The 14,007-nt window shown below is 48.6% G+C and overlaps 1 protein-coding gene across 2 annotated transcripts in view; it reads left to right on the top strand.

Moving 5' to 3' along the window:
* Nucleotides 1–13,938, top strand: part of CD99 (CD99 molecule (Xg blood group)) — a 30,293-nt gene extending 16,355 nt beyond the window's left edge. Inside the window, exons 6-10 of one of the 2 annotated variants that reach the window (XM_027533050.1) lie at nucleotides 1,359–1,406; nucleotides 2,299–2,367; nucleotides 4,899–5,012; nucleotides 10,318–10,371; nucleotides 10,564–13,938. In XM_027533050.1, the coding sequence (XP_027388851.1) occupies nucleotides 1,359–1,406; nucleotides 2,299–2,367; nucleotides 4,899–5,012; nucleotides 10,318–10,371; nucleotides 10,564–10,589 (311 nt within the window). In that variant the 3' untranslated portion in view covers nucleotides 10,590–13,938. Of the gene's footprint in view, nucleotides 1–1,358; nucleotides 1,407–2,298; nucleotides 2,368–4,898; nucleotides 5,013–7,786; nucleotides 7,910–10,317; nucleotides 10,372–10,563 lie in introns of those variants that run through there. The other variant, XM_027533051.1, reaches the window with a different exon arrangement.
* Nucleotides 13,939–14,007: the final 69 nt, after the last annotated feature.

Consider the following 14,007-nt stretch of genomic DNA (forward strand, 5'->3'; position numbering starts at 1 on the left):
AAGACCGTGGGGCTCCTGTGGCTCCTGTATGTGTTTCAGAGTTCGGTGACCTCTGTGTCAGCTGAAAGGAGGTCATTCCAGAGTTAGCGTGATCCTACAGTGAACGCTCTGTGCAAGGGAATTCCAGTTTTCCAGTCCTGGAAAGCAGTATTCAAAAAGATTTTTCTTTTTTTGGATTTGATGTGTAGTTTGCTGATTTTACTTCCAAGATTGCAATGGAAATAAAAACGAGAAAAACAGTGTAAGATTTTAAATATAGAGAATCAATATGGGAAAACATGGGCTTCCCTAGAAGCTCAGCTGGTAAAGAATCTGTCTGCAATGCAAGAGACCCCAGTTCGATTACTGGATCTTAAAGATCCCCTAGAGAAGGGATAGGCTACCCACCTCCAGTATTCCTGGGGTTCCCTGGTGGCTCCGATGGTGAAGAATCTGCCTGTAATGCGGGAGACCTGGGTTCCATTCCTGGGTCGGCACGATCCCCCGGAGGAGGGCGTGGCAGTCCACTCTAGTATTCTTGCGTGGAGAATCCCACAGACAGAGGAGCCACTCATCCGTACACAGACACGAGCATGCATACACATCGATGGAAAGACGATCAAGTCTGCTGCTGTTGCTGGCAACATTCCAGAGAGCCTTCTCCACGTGTTCTTTTCGTATTCCCCGTTTCCCACTGAAACTCTGCATGGTCCAGTCCTGGAAACCCCTCTCTGTTGCGGGCAGCTTGCCCAGAGGATGGTGGATAATTTGAACAATGGAATTTGTATCATCACGGGCTCCCTGGGGCAGGAACACTTCCCCACTAGCATCTCATAATAACTCAGTAAGTTGGGTAGATGCACAAGCTGTCCCAGATGTGTCTGGGACTCGAAAAAGAGTCTTGAAGAAGGCAGCATCTGAAACCATCAGGAGTCTTTTATTTTATGGGCATAAAACATCCTTTTACGGAGCACAGCTGGGTCAGTTGAATCCCTCTTTCAGTGCGCACTAGCCCAGATTTGGCCACAGATATCCTGCTTACATTGTAACATCTGTATTGCGGAAGTCGTTGGCAACTTGGGAGGGTTGGTTATAGGGTGGACAGTCAATGGGAAAGAATTGTGTGCAGGCAGAATGTGGAATTCCAACTCGGCCCATGGGGCATAATGGATTTATAAGTTGCTTTCATTATTTTGATTTAGTTTTTCCTTTTATTTTTTCTTCTTGACCCGAGAAGAAGAATGTGAAAACGGTCGGAGTTTGGTTTTCCTATTGAGTCTTTGGTCAGACTGATACTCGATACTGTCTGTATAGAAAGTCATTTCTGGTCTTGATTTCACGCAGAACTTCAGTATTCATTCACTATCTTTCTCCTTTAGAGAATGAGAACTGGGATTTAAACGATGCCCTTGATGGTGGAGGAAATGGTAAGTAGGCTGTCTTAAATGTCCTACCTGTCTGAATTGATTATTTATCATTTCAAAGGAGTGCGTCTGTCTTAAAGACGTCGAATTAGTTTTCGCCAGGAAACCCTGAGGAATAGGTGTATGGTTTGTGTGCTTGAGTTTTTGGCTTTTATCTGTACGCCTACTTTTGTTTTAGAACTCTTAGAGTCTTTGGGGTGAATAAGGCACTTTGAATACCATTGGTAGGGCTGGGCCTCACAGGCATGTGTGAACACACAGGACCCCACGCTCACGAGGGCCTGCGTTTTGGTTTGAACAAACAGAGGCCACGCTTTCATTTCTCACGGTAATTCCTGGTACAGTCTGGAGCAAGGACATGCAAAATGCATTTTTCACTTCGCACTGGACCCCCACACGTTCTGCAACTGGCCCAGCCATCTGCTTTATTTTCTATGGGAGATACACGAAGTGAAAGATGATGGCTGGATGCCGACGGACAGAAATCCACAGGTGGCTGTGTGTACGGGGATCCCCAGCACGACGAGGTGTCCCCGGCCGTGACAAAGGGCACACTTGCATTTCCCACTTAACTATCTGTATGCAACTGCTTCGAAGGTCGTGCTAGTGGTAAAAAAAAAAAAAAAAAAAAGCAAACCTGCCTGCCAAGTCAGCAGACGTAAGAGACGTGGGTTTGATCTCCGGGTCGGGAAGATCCCCTGGAGGAGGGCATGGCAAGCCACTCCAGTATTCTTGCCCGGAGAATCCCCTGGACAGAGGAGCCTGGCGGGGCTACAGTCCACAGGGTCGCAGAAGAGTCGGACACGACTGAGTGACTCAGCACCCACAGATGCAAACACATGTTCTGCTTTCTTGACCTCAGAGTGCTCACAAGTGCAACTGTCCTCTTTCGCAGGTGGCGGAGCGTCACCCGACTCACCAAAGTCAAAACCTCAGCCAGACCCCAATCAGCCTGAGTCTAACGGTGAGACCCTGGGGCTCCTGTGGTTCCTTATGTGTGTTTCAGGCTTCGGTGATCCCTGTGTCGGCTGAAAGGAGGTCATTCCAGGGGTGGCGTGATCATACAGTGAACGCTCTGTGCAAGGGAATTCCAGTTTTCCAGTCCTGGAAAGCAGTATGCAAAAAGATTGTTTTGTTTTGTTTTGTTTTGGATTTGATGTTTAGTTTGCTGACTTGACTTACCAGGTTTTAATGAAAGCTCAGAATTATTCAATGGGATTTTTAATACCGAGAATCAATCTGGAGAAAGATGAGGTTCAGTAAAAGCTCTTTGTTTTTCCTTGATGCTTTCTGCTTTTTCTCACCCATCTTCGTGTTCTCAGAGTCATTAGACTGCCATCAGTTTTCTGAGTTGAAGAGCTGTTGAAACTTCCCATTTTGAGTGGACTTTTTTTGTTCATTGAAATATATTATTTGTTTGTATACTTTGTACATTTATGTATTTGTTTGATGGCATCACCGACTCAGTGGATGTTGAGTTTGAGTAAACTCTGCGAGATGCTGATGGACAGGGAGGCCTGGCGTGGTGCAGTCCGTGGGGTCGCAAAGAGTCAGTCAAGACTGAGTGACTGGCTGAACTGATTTATTTGTTTAATTTTTCATATGGAAAAATAGGAATAGCGTCCATCTTCTAACACAGTGAAGGTGATTATTCTATAGTATTTTATATCAGTTTAAATGCAAGCAATGTTAAGTGAAACTGTCGGTCTTTAAGTCATACTGCGTCATAATGTTGCTCAGCCGCCAAGTCGTGTCCGGCTCTCCGTGACCCCGTGGACTGCAGCACGCCAGGCCTCCCTGTCCATCACCGACTCCCGGAGCTTACTCAAACTCAGGTCCATCGAGTCGGTGATGCCATCCAGCCATCTCATCCTCTGTCGTTCCCTTCTCCTCCTGCATTCAGTGTTTCCAAGCATCCGAGTCTTTTCCAGTGAGTCGGGTCTTTGTATCAGGTGGCCAAAGTATTGGAGTTTCAGCTTTAGCATCAGTCCTTCCAGTGAACACCCAGGACTGATCTCCTTTAGAATGGACTGGTTGGATCTCCTTGCAGTCCAAGGGACTGTCAAGAGTCTTCTCCAGCACTACAGTTCAAAAGCATCCATTCTTCGGTGCTCAGCTTTCTTGATGGTCCAACTCTCACATCCATACATGACTACTGGAAAAACCATGGCTTTGAGTATACAGATCTTTGTCCGCAAAGTGATGTTTGCTTTTTAATACGCTGTTTAAGCTTGTCACAGACTTCCTTCCATATCGTCAGACTTTTCCCTAACTAGTTCCAGGAGCATTTTCTGATGTTATTTACAAGTTTTAATCGTATGAATTTTCTTGGCAGTTAGATAGGATCACACCTGATGCCTAATTCTGAAGATGGTGTGTGTCTTCTGATCGTTTAGAATGATGGGTCTGCTAGTTTATGATAGTTTAGAACGTGGGTCCCAGGGGGTCAGCCTGGGGGTAGGAGGCGGCCTCTTAGGAGGGTGGGGTGGGCTGGGGGGCGCTCAGCACTGCCGAAGAGCCCACGTGATGGGGGAGAATCAACCAGGCTGGGGGGTACCTGGACACAGAGCTCAAAGCAGACAGACTGTGCACACACACTCAGGCTCAGATGCAAGGCACACGCGCCCAGGTACGTGTGCAGTGCTCGTTCAGTACATACTCATGCACGCAGACACACGTGTGCACTCGTGAGCACTTGCCCGCACCACTCGTGCACTAGCACACTGAACATGTGTGCACTCACGCACCTCTGGGCACTGGTGCAGTATGCCCCTCTGCAGTGTGCATGCTCTGGGATGCACACACAGACATGTACACGTGCATATCCGTACACACACACGAGCGTGCACACACCCGTTAGCTGGAAAAACCTGCATGTGATGATCAAGTCTGTTGCTGTCGGTGGCAGCCTTCCAGAGAGCCTTCTCCACGTGTTCTTTCCGTATTCCCCGCTTTCCCACCCAAACTGGGCGTCGCTGAGTCCTGGAATCCCTCTGCTTTGGGCAGCTTGCCCAGAGGATGTTGTGTAAATCAAGCTGTGGAATTTGTACCGCAGCAACAATGTTTCCCGCTAGGGACTCCTATTAGCCGGGTGGGTGGATACATCACAAGCTCTGCTAGCTGTTGCTGGAACTTGAAAAGGCGTCCTCAAAACGAAGAAGGCAGCCTCTGAAACCATCAGCAGTGGTCGCATCGTTTCTGTCCAGCACGACGGGGTTTGTAACACCCACATCGCGGAAGTTGCCGGCAGCGTGGGAGAGGGCGTGGGAGAGGATGGTTATACGTTGGACAGTCAGAGGCAACAAATGCCCTGTAGGCGGAAGCTGACATCCTGGCTCAGTCCTCGGGGCCTAATTGATTTATAAATTACTTTCATTACTTTGGTTTGGCTTCCTCTAGGCGGGGCCACCAGCCCGCCCCCCTACCCCCACTCCGTGGTCTCCCCCGTGAGCGTTCCCTCCTGCCCATCGCGGCGCTCTGTGCTTCTCCCCACAGAAGAATCGCCAGGCGTGATCCCGGGCATCGTGGGTGCTATCGTGGTGGCCTTGGGAGGAGCCATCTCCAGCTTCATCGCCTACCAGAAGAAAAAGCTGTGCTTCAAAGAGAACGGTGAGGGCGCTCACCGCCACCTCCTTTCCGTGGGGTCTGGGTACCGTATATTAAAAAAAAGCTAAAAGAGAAGCAGAGCTCCGGTTGGCACGAACCGTGGGGACAGTGGCTGAGAGTTCCTAACACGCTAGAAAACCGGGATCTGACTTTGCCGCTTCGATTTGGGCGCTTCCTGCGTCTAGCCGTGTGAGCTTGTGCAAGTTACTAACCATGCCACTTTGGGAGGTTTTTATGTAACGAGGACAGGAGAGGCGATGGTCTGTGCTTTAGACTTTTGGTGATGCCCAGGTCACCTGGGCGGGTTTGATCCCTGGGTTGGGAAGATCCCAGAGAAGGGAATGGCAACCCACTCCAGTATTCTTGCCTGGAAAATCCCCATAGACTGGAGCATGGGGTCACAGAGAATCGGACGCGACTGAGTGACTCACACACTTCGTCGTCTTTAGGATAACAGCCATAGCCATGGGGCCACCATATTATTTTCTCAACCCAAGGGAATCACAGGGGAAACACCGGGCAGGTGGTCCCCTTTTTGCTGGAACCTGGTACCAGGGGGTACTCAAAACAGTTGGACGGCCCAGACAGTTTGTAGCGGGAATGTGGAGAATGCCACAGCCAGCAGTGTGGTGATGGGAACTCCATCACCGGCATTTGGGCCCTTGTCCTCAAGTCCTGTTAACTTGGGATTTGTGTTGATATCAGCGAACTCTACTGCTTTGAACACAACTGACCTTTGTGGGTCTCTGGAAGGTTCTTGTCTAGGTCTTGTTTCAGAACCACTAGAGGAGCGGGTCGTGATATGGTTTGTGGGCAGCCCCGTGGGCTGTGGTTACCCCTCTTCCCGGGAGGAGACTTGAGGTATTTGAACTTCTCATCCTATGTAAGATCCTGAGTCCTTACTCAGCCGTCTGCCAACTGATGTTGTCTGCCTAAGGGCCTGCCTCCTGAGGGATCTTGGGAAACTCCCAAGGAGACTTGAGTTGATGCTGACGGAGGCACAGTCACCCCCGAGGGTTGGAATTTGACCCTCCGTCTTCCAGCATTTCAGGCTCGCAGACACGGTTTGTAGCCCGAAATTGACAGTCCGACGCGGGCGTTTGGATGCGGAAATCTAAAGTAAGCGGCTCTTTTTATAGCCCTCTGTTTGCCAGAGGAGGGTAAGGGCTGCCTGAGGGCATCTTATTTCCCATGTGGGAGTGGGAGCCCTCCATCTGGCCGCTCTCAGGAAGGTGCGCTACATTGGCAGAAGGGTGAGCATCCAGCAAAGCCCAAATGGACAGATGACCGAGTTCCAGGAGATACTGGTAAAAGATCTACAGTTAGAATCTAGGTGAGGCTAGAGGGGAACAGAAGCCAAATATATAGATATATATTTTTTTCTTTTGTTTCTCCTGCTGCTGCTGCTAAGTCGCTTCAGTCGTGTCCGACTCTGTGCGACCCCATAGACGGCAGCCCACCAGGCTTCCCCATCCCTGGGATTCTCCAGGCAAGACACTGGAGTGGGTTGCCATTTCCTTCTCCTAGAACTAGCAAAAAGAGCTTCAAAGAGGAAGCCTTCGATGGAAGCGAAACAGTGTTTCCTCTTCCTTTTTTATTTTACTTGGCTGTAGGAGGTCGTGGTTTGGCCTGTAGGATCTAATTCCCTGGTCAGGGATTGAACCCAGGCGCCCTGCATTGGGAGGGCAGGGTCTTGGCCATGAGACCACCAGGGAAGTCCCGGTGTCTTTCTTTCAATTACATTTTCCCCTTGTCTGAAGACGCTTAAACTCAGAGCTTGGCACTCAAGCGGGGAGACGAGGAAGGCGCTCCATAGGGAAAGCACTGGGGTACGAGCCCCAGGCTTTTCTGAAAAAAAAAAACGGAATGTATGTGAGCGACTGGCACACACACATTCTCATATGAACACCAGAGTCGAATGCAGAGCGGTGAGGCATCTTTCTGGCTCGGTGGGTAAGACGCTCCGCGTGGAACACAGGCCTTCCAGAATGAGTTTACTGCCTGTTACCAAGTTACGTGTATTTCATGAACCGTGATGGTATGGAAACGTCGAAACCCGGTCCATCGGGCGTGGGAAGACCCCAGGGGACCCTTTTTCGGCGTTCTCTGCACACGGGGCCGTTCTAGGAGAGTTGTCTTTTCTGGGGTGTTCCTTGTGAGTCGTGTGGCACCCACGTGGAGCTGCGAGTCTGTAGTTTCGGTTTTGGAAGGACGTGGCCACCACGGTGGGCCCTGGTGTGTGGCTGTTCTGTTGCTGGACGTGGTGGGTGGCTGACAGCTTGTTTGCTCACGGCGCATCTCCAGGCTGCTCCCTTGGTGCCCCTGGTAGCAGGGGATTCTGGAGGCTTGGGTGACAATGAGCCATGGGCACGTGCCCCCCCATTCTCCCCTCTTGTCCTGGCCTCCTTCTTCCAGCCTTCCTCTGTCTGCCTACCGATCCGTCCTTTCTTCTTTCTCTGCATTGCTTCCTTTCTGTCTCTCCCTTTCTCCCTTCCTCTTGGTCTGTCTTCCTTTTTCTTTCTTTTCCTGCCTCCCCTCCCCATCCCCCCACCATCCCCCTCCCCCTTAACCCCAGCATCCACTCCAGTGATTCTCTTGCCGTATCAACCCGTCTCCTTAACTTCTGAGCCCAGCAGACGTATCTCTTAACAGCTTGCTGCTACATGCACCTGTGGGCTCTTGCACCTGAAGCCAAGCTCTCAGACATTTATTTCCGGTTGATTCTGATTTTCTTTTTATTTTTTTTTTCATTGTCCTTTTCCGGTCTTCCTTTGCAGATGAGTCGAAGATCTAGGGGACGCATGGAGAATCCTGGGCAGGGGCGTGGAGATGATCCTTTCTGATCTGCATCTGTCTCGAAAAGCAAACCTTGTCTGTCCCTTTTTTTTTTTTTCCTCCTTGCTACTAAGACGTTTCCCCAGGGATGTTTCTCCGTGACCCCGCTGGCTGTACTGTGAAGTCTCTATGTTTTCTGCCTTGTCGAAGCACAGAAGCTTGGGATGCTATATTCGAAGGCGCAGTTTGCCTTCGAATGTAGAAGAAGTGAAGACAAATGCAGACGTGGTCCCTTTTAAAGTGGAAACCGACCACCGGGGCTGGGGGGCTTCCGTGAACAAAAACGGCTTTGTCAATCACCTTCCATCCTTGCCCGTTGGGTGGACCATCCTGTCTGCAGAGACCCCCCTCCCCTCCCCGGGGCAAAGCCAGCCCTAAGGCATAGGATATGATCTTTCACACTAATGATGGAATTTGTAACTTTATGACTCCGTAGCGCCTGGATTTTTACAGCCCATTTCCATGAAGTGTTTTTTTTTTTTTTTCCCCAACTCTTTCTCTAATTGGTTTTTGCCAATTACATGAATTTCGCAGTTCTCAGTGAAAAAAGGAGAACCCACATGCTTAGGAATAACCTGAAAAATCTCACCATCCTCAATTGATTTTTTTAAAAGTTATTTTTAATTGGAAGATAATCGCTTTACATTTGTGATGTTAGTATCTGCTGTACAGCAGTGTGAATCAGCCATATGTATACATATATTGCCTCCCTCTTGAGCCTCCCTCACACCCTCCCCTTAACTTCCTTCCCAACCCCGACTTAAAATTTCTGAAATGTCAAGTGCAGAAGTCCACGACGGACAGGGTCTATGACCGCCTAGAATTCGTGCATCCTCGCACCCCTCCATAAACACGGAAGTCAACGCCGGATCTTTCTTTCCCTTTTTTCGCATCAGACCATCTCCTTCTTGCGTGTAAATACGAGTTTTCTTTTTCCAACCTCGTGCTGAGGGTCAGGGTCGTGTCCCTTCCCAGGGTGGAACGGCCGGTACTGGTCTGGAGGCCGAGTTGCAGGATTTGGGATTAGTAACGGGGGGTGGCTTGAGAACCCTGCAACGGGGTGTCTCTCAATGCTCTTGCCGTGGGCCCATCACCCTCTACCAGTCACCCTGATGGCTTTCACCCTGGTCACTCCCGTGGCCATCTGTGTCTTTGAAGGGAGTAATCTTGGTTTTGATGAAATGAAGCCTGCGTCCTAGTTAGCATGCACGCACGATCTGTTGTTCAGCTGTGTCCAACTCTTTGTGACCTCATCAACTGTAACCCACCAGGCTTGTCTATCCACGGGGATTCTCCAGGCGACAATACTGGAGTGGGTTGCCTTTTCCTCCTCCAGGGGATCTTCCTGACCCACGGATCAAACCCACATCTCCTGCATTGCATTCGACTTAAACAAGCTTTATTGTTATTATTTTAATTCACTTTCTTCCACCTTAACTTTTTTAAAGAGTTTATTTTTAGTTGGAGGATAATTGCCTTACAATACTGCGTTGCTCTCTGCTGTACATCAACAAAGGCTTCCCTGGTAGCCCAGATGGTAAAGAATCTGCCTGCAATGCGGGAGACCTGGGTTCGATCCCTGGGTGGGGAAGATCCCCCCCTGGAGAAGGAAATGGCAACCACTCCAGTATTCTTGCCTGGAGAATCCCATGGACAGAGGAGCCTTGGCAGGACTACAGTCCATGGGGTCGAAAAGAGTCAGACTCGACTGACCGACTAACACTATATGCATTAATATACGGTAGTTAGCTTTCTCTTTCTGTCTTACTTCACTCTGTATGGCAGAGTTCATCCACCTCATTTGAACCGACTCTGATACAAATAAATGTGTTTTGGCTGGGAATATCATGTGTGTTTTTTTGTTCACTTTGCATTATATCGAAGCATCGTTGACAGTGTTGTGTTGCCAAGTGACTCAGTCATATGTACGTTCCTCTGTTATATTTTATTTTTTGGTGCTGCTTTATCCCACGGTATTCAATAGACGCTCCCTGGGCTCTATAGTCTGACTTTGTTCTTCATTCATCTTGTATATAAGAGTTGGCATCTGCTGACCTCAAACTCCCAGGCTGTCCCTTCTCCATCCCCTCTCCCTCTCCTGTATTTCGAATTCTGTCTCCTCACACTTGAATTCAAAGGATGCTATGCTCACAGATCCTTTCTGGGGACGGTTGGGGGTGGGTGGCAAGCATGTTGATCCTCTTGGTGTCGATGTGTGTGTGCGAAATCGAGGAATAGAAATTTGGAAATAAAAAGACAGACTCAGAAAAGCAAAGGAGCAAACAAGCAGGACCCCAATGAAGCCCTTCACACCCTGATGACCGGGGCTGTTCCTCTGCTTTCCGGGAGGGGCTGGGTAGGCAGCTGAGTGGGGCGATGCCGATTCACCCTGAGAATGATGACGGGGTGTGTTGTCTTTGTATTCACTGCCGCCCCCCGCCCCAACTCGGGCCCGTTTTGTTCTTGCTTTCAGCCGAAGAAGGACAGGTGAATATGGAGAACCATCGCACCACCGCTGAGCCAGCAGGTGAGACAGGCTGGGAGTGTCATCCGCCATCATCACCAACTGTCATGCCCACCTGCGTCCCCACCATGGCTATTTCACCTCTTCCAACTGCTGCCCTGCCCTCCCACTCAGAGGGTGTTGGGGAGGGGAGGGCGCCTGGAGACGCCTTGAAAAGAAAAAATAAATCTGTTCTTGTGTCTTTGTTCTCTGCAGTTCAACAGACTCTTCTGGAGAAATAAAGACCTTTGGCAGCCAAGTAACTCGCAGCGGGCTTGCAAGCTTGCCTGCCGAGCCGCTCCAGAGATGGGCTGGAGGAGCAGAGACGACCCACTGGGACCGCGCCCCGGCTTGTCCGTGCCTGCCTTCAAGTTGGATTCCTCGTTTTAACGCTGGGATGCTTTATTCCCCACTCCCCTCTCCACCACGACCCCCTCCGCCGTGCTGGGCAGGTGAAACTTGACTTGTGGTGAGTTTTCCATCCACGGGAGCGGGAAATCACACTCGCCTTCTCCACGACCCTGAGGGGGTTTTCCCATGAGTGCAGGAACGTCCGACCGACTGAAACGCCAAGTCCCATCCAGGTTGCCAAGTTCCCGACCATCATCGTTCCTATGCCACCGAGGTTCCCCGAGCAGAAACTCTGGACCGTTTACAAACTGCCTGTAAATGGAATGTGTCTGAAACCTCTCCTGACCATTGACTCTTTAACGCAGTGGGCGTTAAGCCTCAAGCGAGTTTCCTCAAGAGTTCTTTCATTTCTAGTGAATTTTTTTTCCCCCACACCAGACTAATAAAAAGAAATTTTAGAAATCAAGTCCTATTTACGTAAATGTCTTGCCGGGAGGTGCCTTTTAAAGAAGGCTGTTGGAAATTTACTGACAGTAGTGACATGGATTCCCAATTCCTTTTTCTGTAAGATGGAGATCACCCTAAGCACTAGCTCTTATTTCTGGCATTTGCTTTTGTGTTTTCTTTCCCTTCTTGGCTCACATTGGTGGTGGCGCTTTACTTGCTAAGTCGCGTCCGACTCTTTGCGGCCCCGTGGACTGTAGCCCGCCAGGCTCCTCTGTCCGTGGGATTTCGCAGGCAAGAATACCAGAGTGGGTTGCCATTTCCTCCTCCAGTTGATGACATCGTGGGGAAAATACTTGTTAGCAGCCCTTCTGCCCTGCGTCAGATTCTTTCCTGCGTCTTCCGTGTAGGTAAATGGCCAGGAATTTGTTTTTTATGATCTTTGTAACACATTTATCAGCCTCCACGGGAGGGCTTGGTTTAACTGGGGGGGCCACACTGTTTTGTGAGAGACAGTCTCCTATATTTTCTAACATCTTAGAGTGTGGACTGAGTGCCTGCTCTTCTCTTGGCTATTAGCAATGACTTCTCCGCCTTTAAAAGCAGTTCCTCCGCTCACAACAAGGCATACGCCGCACGGCTTCCAAAATGCAGGCTTTTATGTGCTGAGTTGGCCAAAACGTTCGTTTGGTTTTAAGTAAAAATAAAAGACATGTTCGTTTTCATCTGCAGCTGTAGGGAGCAACGTGTTCGTTGAACGAACCTTTTGGCCAACCCCATACAAGGGCTTTGCTTGGGTTTTTGTGTTTATCTCGGAAAGCGTGGAAGCCTTGATGTTGCAGATGGGCTGGACCCCACCCATAGACTTCCCTCTCCAGAAATATGAGGTTGTTTCCCTAATTTTCTTGTAGCGCAGGCCTGCTCACATAAAGCTCTTAGGGTAGTTATCCAGGGTAGCAGCATTTACCCAAGTGAAGACGTAATCTCATTACTGATGATGGTGTGAAGAACTGTTGTGTGCCCCACATCGGTCAACGTGGATTCAAAGGTATGATGTCAGCACACCTGTGCGGGTGGCCCTCACAAACCACCCGACCTGGGAAGCGGCTGCCATCAAGGTATTGACTGGTCACTCTTGTCGCGTCCGACTCTCTGCAACCCCATGGACTGTAGCCCCACCAGGCTCCTCAGTCCATGGGATTCTCCAGGCAAGAATCCTGGAGTGGGTTGCCATTTCCTTCTCCGTCCAAAAGTTCCTTTGGGTTTTTCTGAAACATCTCACGAAAAGTGCAGAATTGACTTTTTGGCCAACCCCATATCGGTCATGAATTCTGGGTCTTTCCTGCTTGGAAGCTCAGAGAGACTCTTTCAGTTGTTTTGTGGGGTGGTTTGCAACTGAGCCATCTCCCTACTGAAGGCTCAACCCCCCTCTCTCCACGACCCCTCCTCCCGTCATTGTTGAAAAGCATTGGGAGTTTCCTTCTCAAGGTATTACCAGAGACCGCCACCAGTCTATTGAACTTGCTCTGTCTTGGACACTATGATAATTTTTGCATGTATGAAATGATTTTAAAAAATGAAGATTAAGTATTTATCATATCCATTCATCACTTCATATGAGGAATACCTGTGGCCCGGGTGTGTATAAGGGTGGACATGACATCTCGGTTCTACAGGACAGAACACAAATAAATGTCTTCAGTCAATGGAAGGGGTCGACCAGTTGTCAAGAGCTGAGGCCTGGATTAATCAATATGCTCGGGTCCTCTTGCTAACTAGCTCAGGTCATCGGGTTACAAAGGGACCAGAGAGTGTCCACATTCACCCCCAATGAGTCACCAGAGTCTGTGCTTTGATTTGCTTTATAAAAAAATGTGTAAAGTCTTTTTGTAACTCTATGAATAATGTCAACATTTTTGTAAGCATCACAATCATAGGATAAGCATAAACGTCTCATTAAACAACAGACTGGTGAAGTGGTTAGGTTTAGGAAATTGTGACTCATTCCTGAACCTCTACCTGTAAGAAAGAAGTCACCTAGGCTTTTATTATGGACGGTGTATGTACATGGTTGTAGATTCAGCTCAATGTCTTGTTGAGATTAAAATAGGACTTTATCAAAGGTGGGGCCTTTTGAAAAATTGAGTTTAAATTGGGTGGTTTGATGATTAAATGCTTGCGTAATGATTGCTTTTAAAACTCATTTAGGAAGTCCTGTATAAAGAAATCGCAGTCCAACAGGTTTTGAAATTGATGTCAAGATTTTATTTGAGGACATACCGGCAAAGGATTTGTTACAAGTCTTGGTCATAATGGATTTGATCAACCCGTGTAAACTGTGGTCAAGGTTTTGCTATGAGATGCTGCAGTGAATAGCTTTGGAAGCAGAGTTTTGTGGCTCCATGGAAGTGCAATGTGTGTGTTACATTAATGCCTGAAGTTGGCTTTGTGAGGGGGGAAAAAAAAAAGCATGTGTATATTTAATTTTTATGGACATTGCCCAAACACCCCCTACAGAAGTTCTGCAAATTCACGATACACCCCAGTGATGTCAGATTTGTTTCCCCACTGCTGAGCAAGCTTTCCGATCGGTGCCAGTGTCTGAAGAATGATATCCCGTCAACTGTATTTATGCTGCATTTATCTTAACACAAGTGAGATTGAGAATCTGTGTGCGGGAGACCCATTGACGTTCTGTTTTTGAAGGAAATGAATATGCTGTTTGCCTGTATGTGTTATTTTGTTATTGATTTGTAGGAACTCTTCACATATTAAAGGTTTGACTTGACATAAGTAGCAAATGTGCTTTTTCACTTTATGCCTCACCTTTTAACTCTGAAGTGATGTTTCCCCCATTCACATTTA

The sequence above is a fragment of the Bos indicus x Bos taurus genome, chromosome X (assembly GCF_003369695.1).
Source record: "Bos indicus x Bos taurus breed Angus x Brahman F1 hybrid chromosome X, Bos_hybrid_MaternalHap_v2.0, whole genome shotgun sequence".
Classification (NCBI taxonomy): Eukaryota; Metazoa; Chordata; class Mammalia; order Artiodactyla; family Bovidae; genus Bos; species Bos indicus x Bos taurus.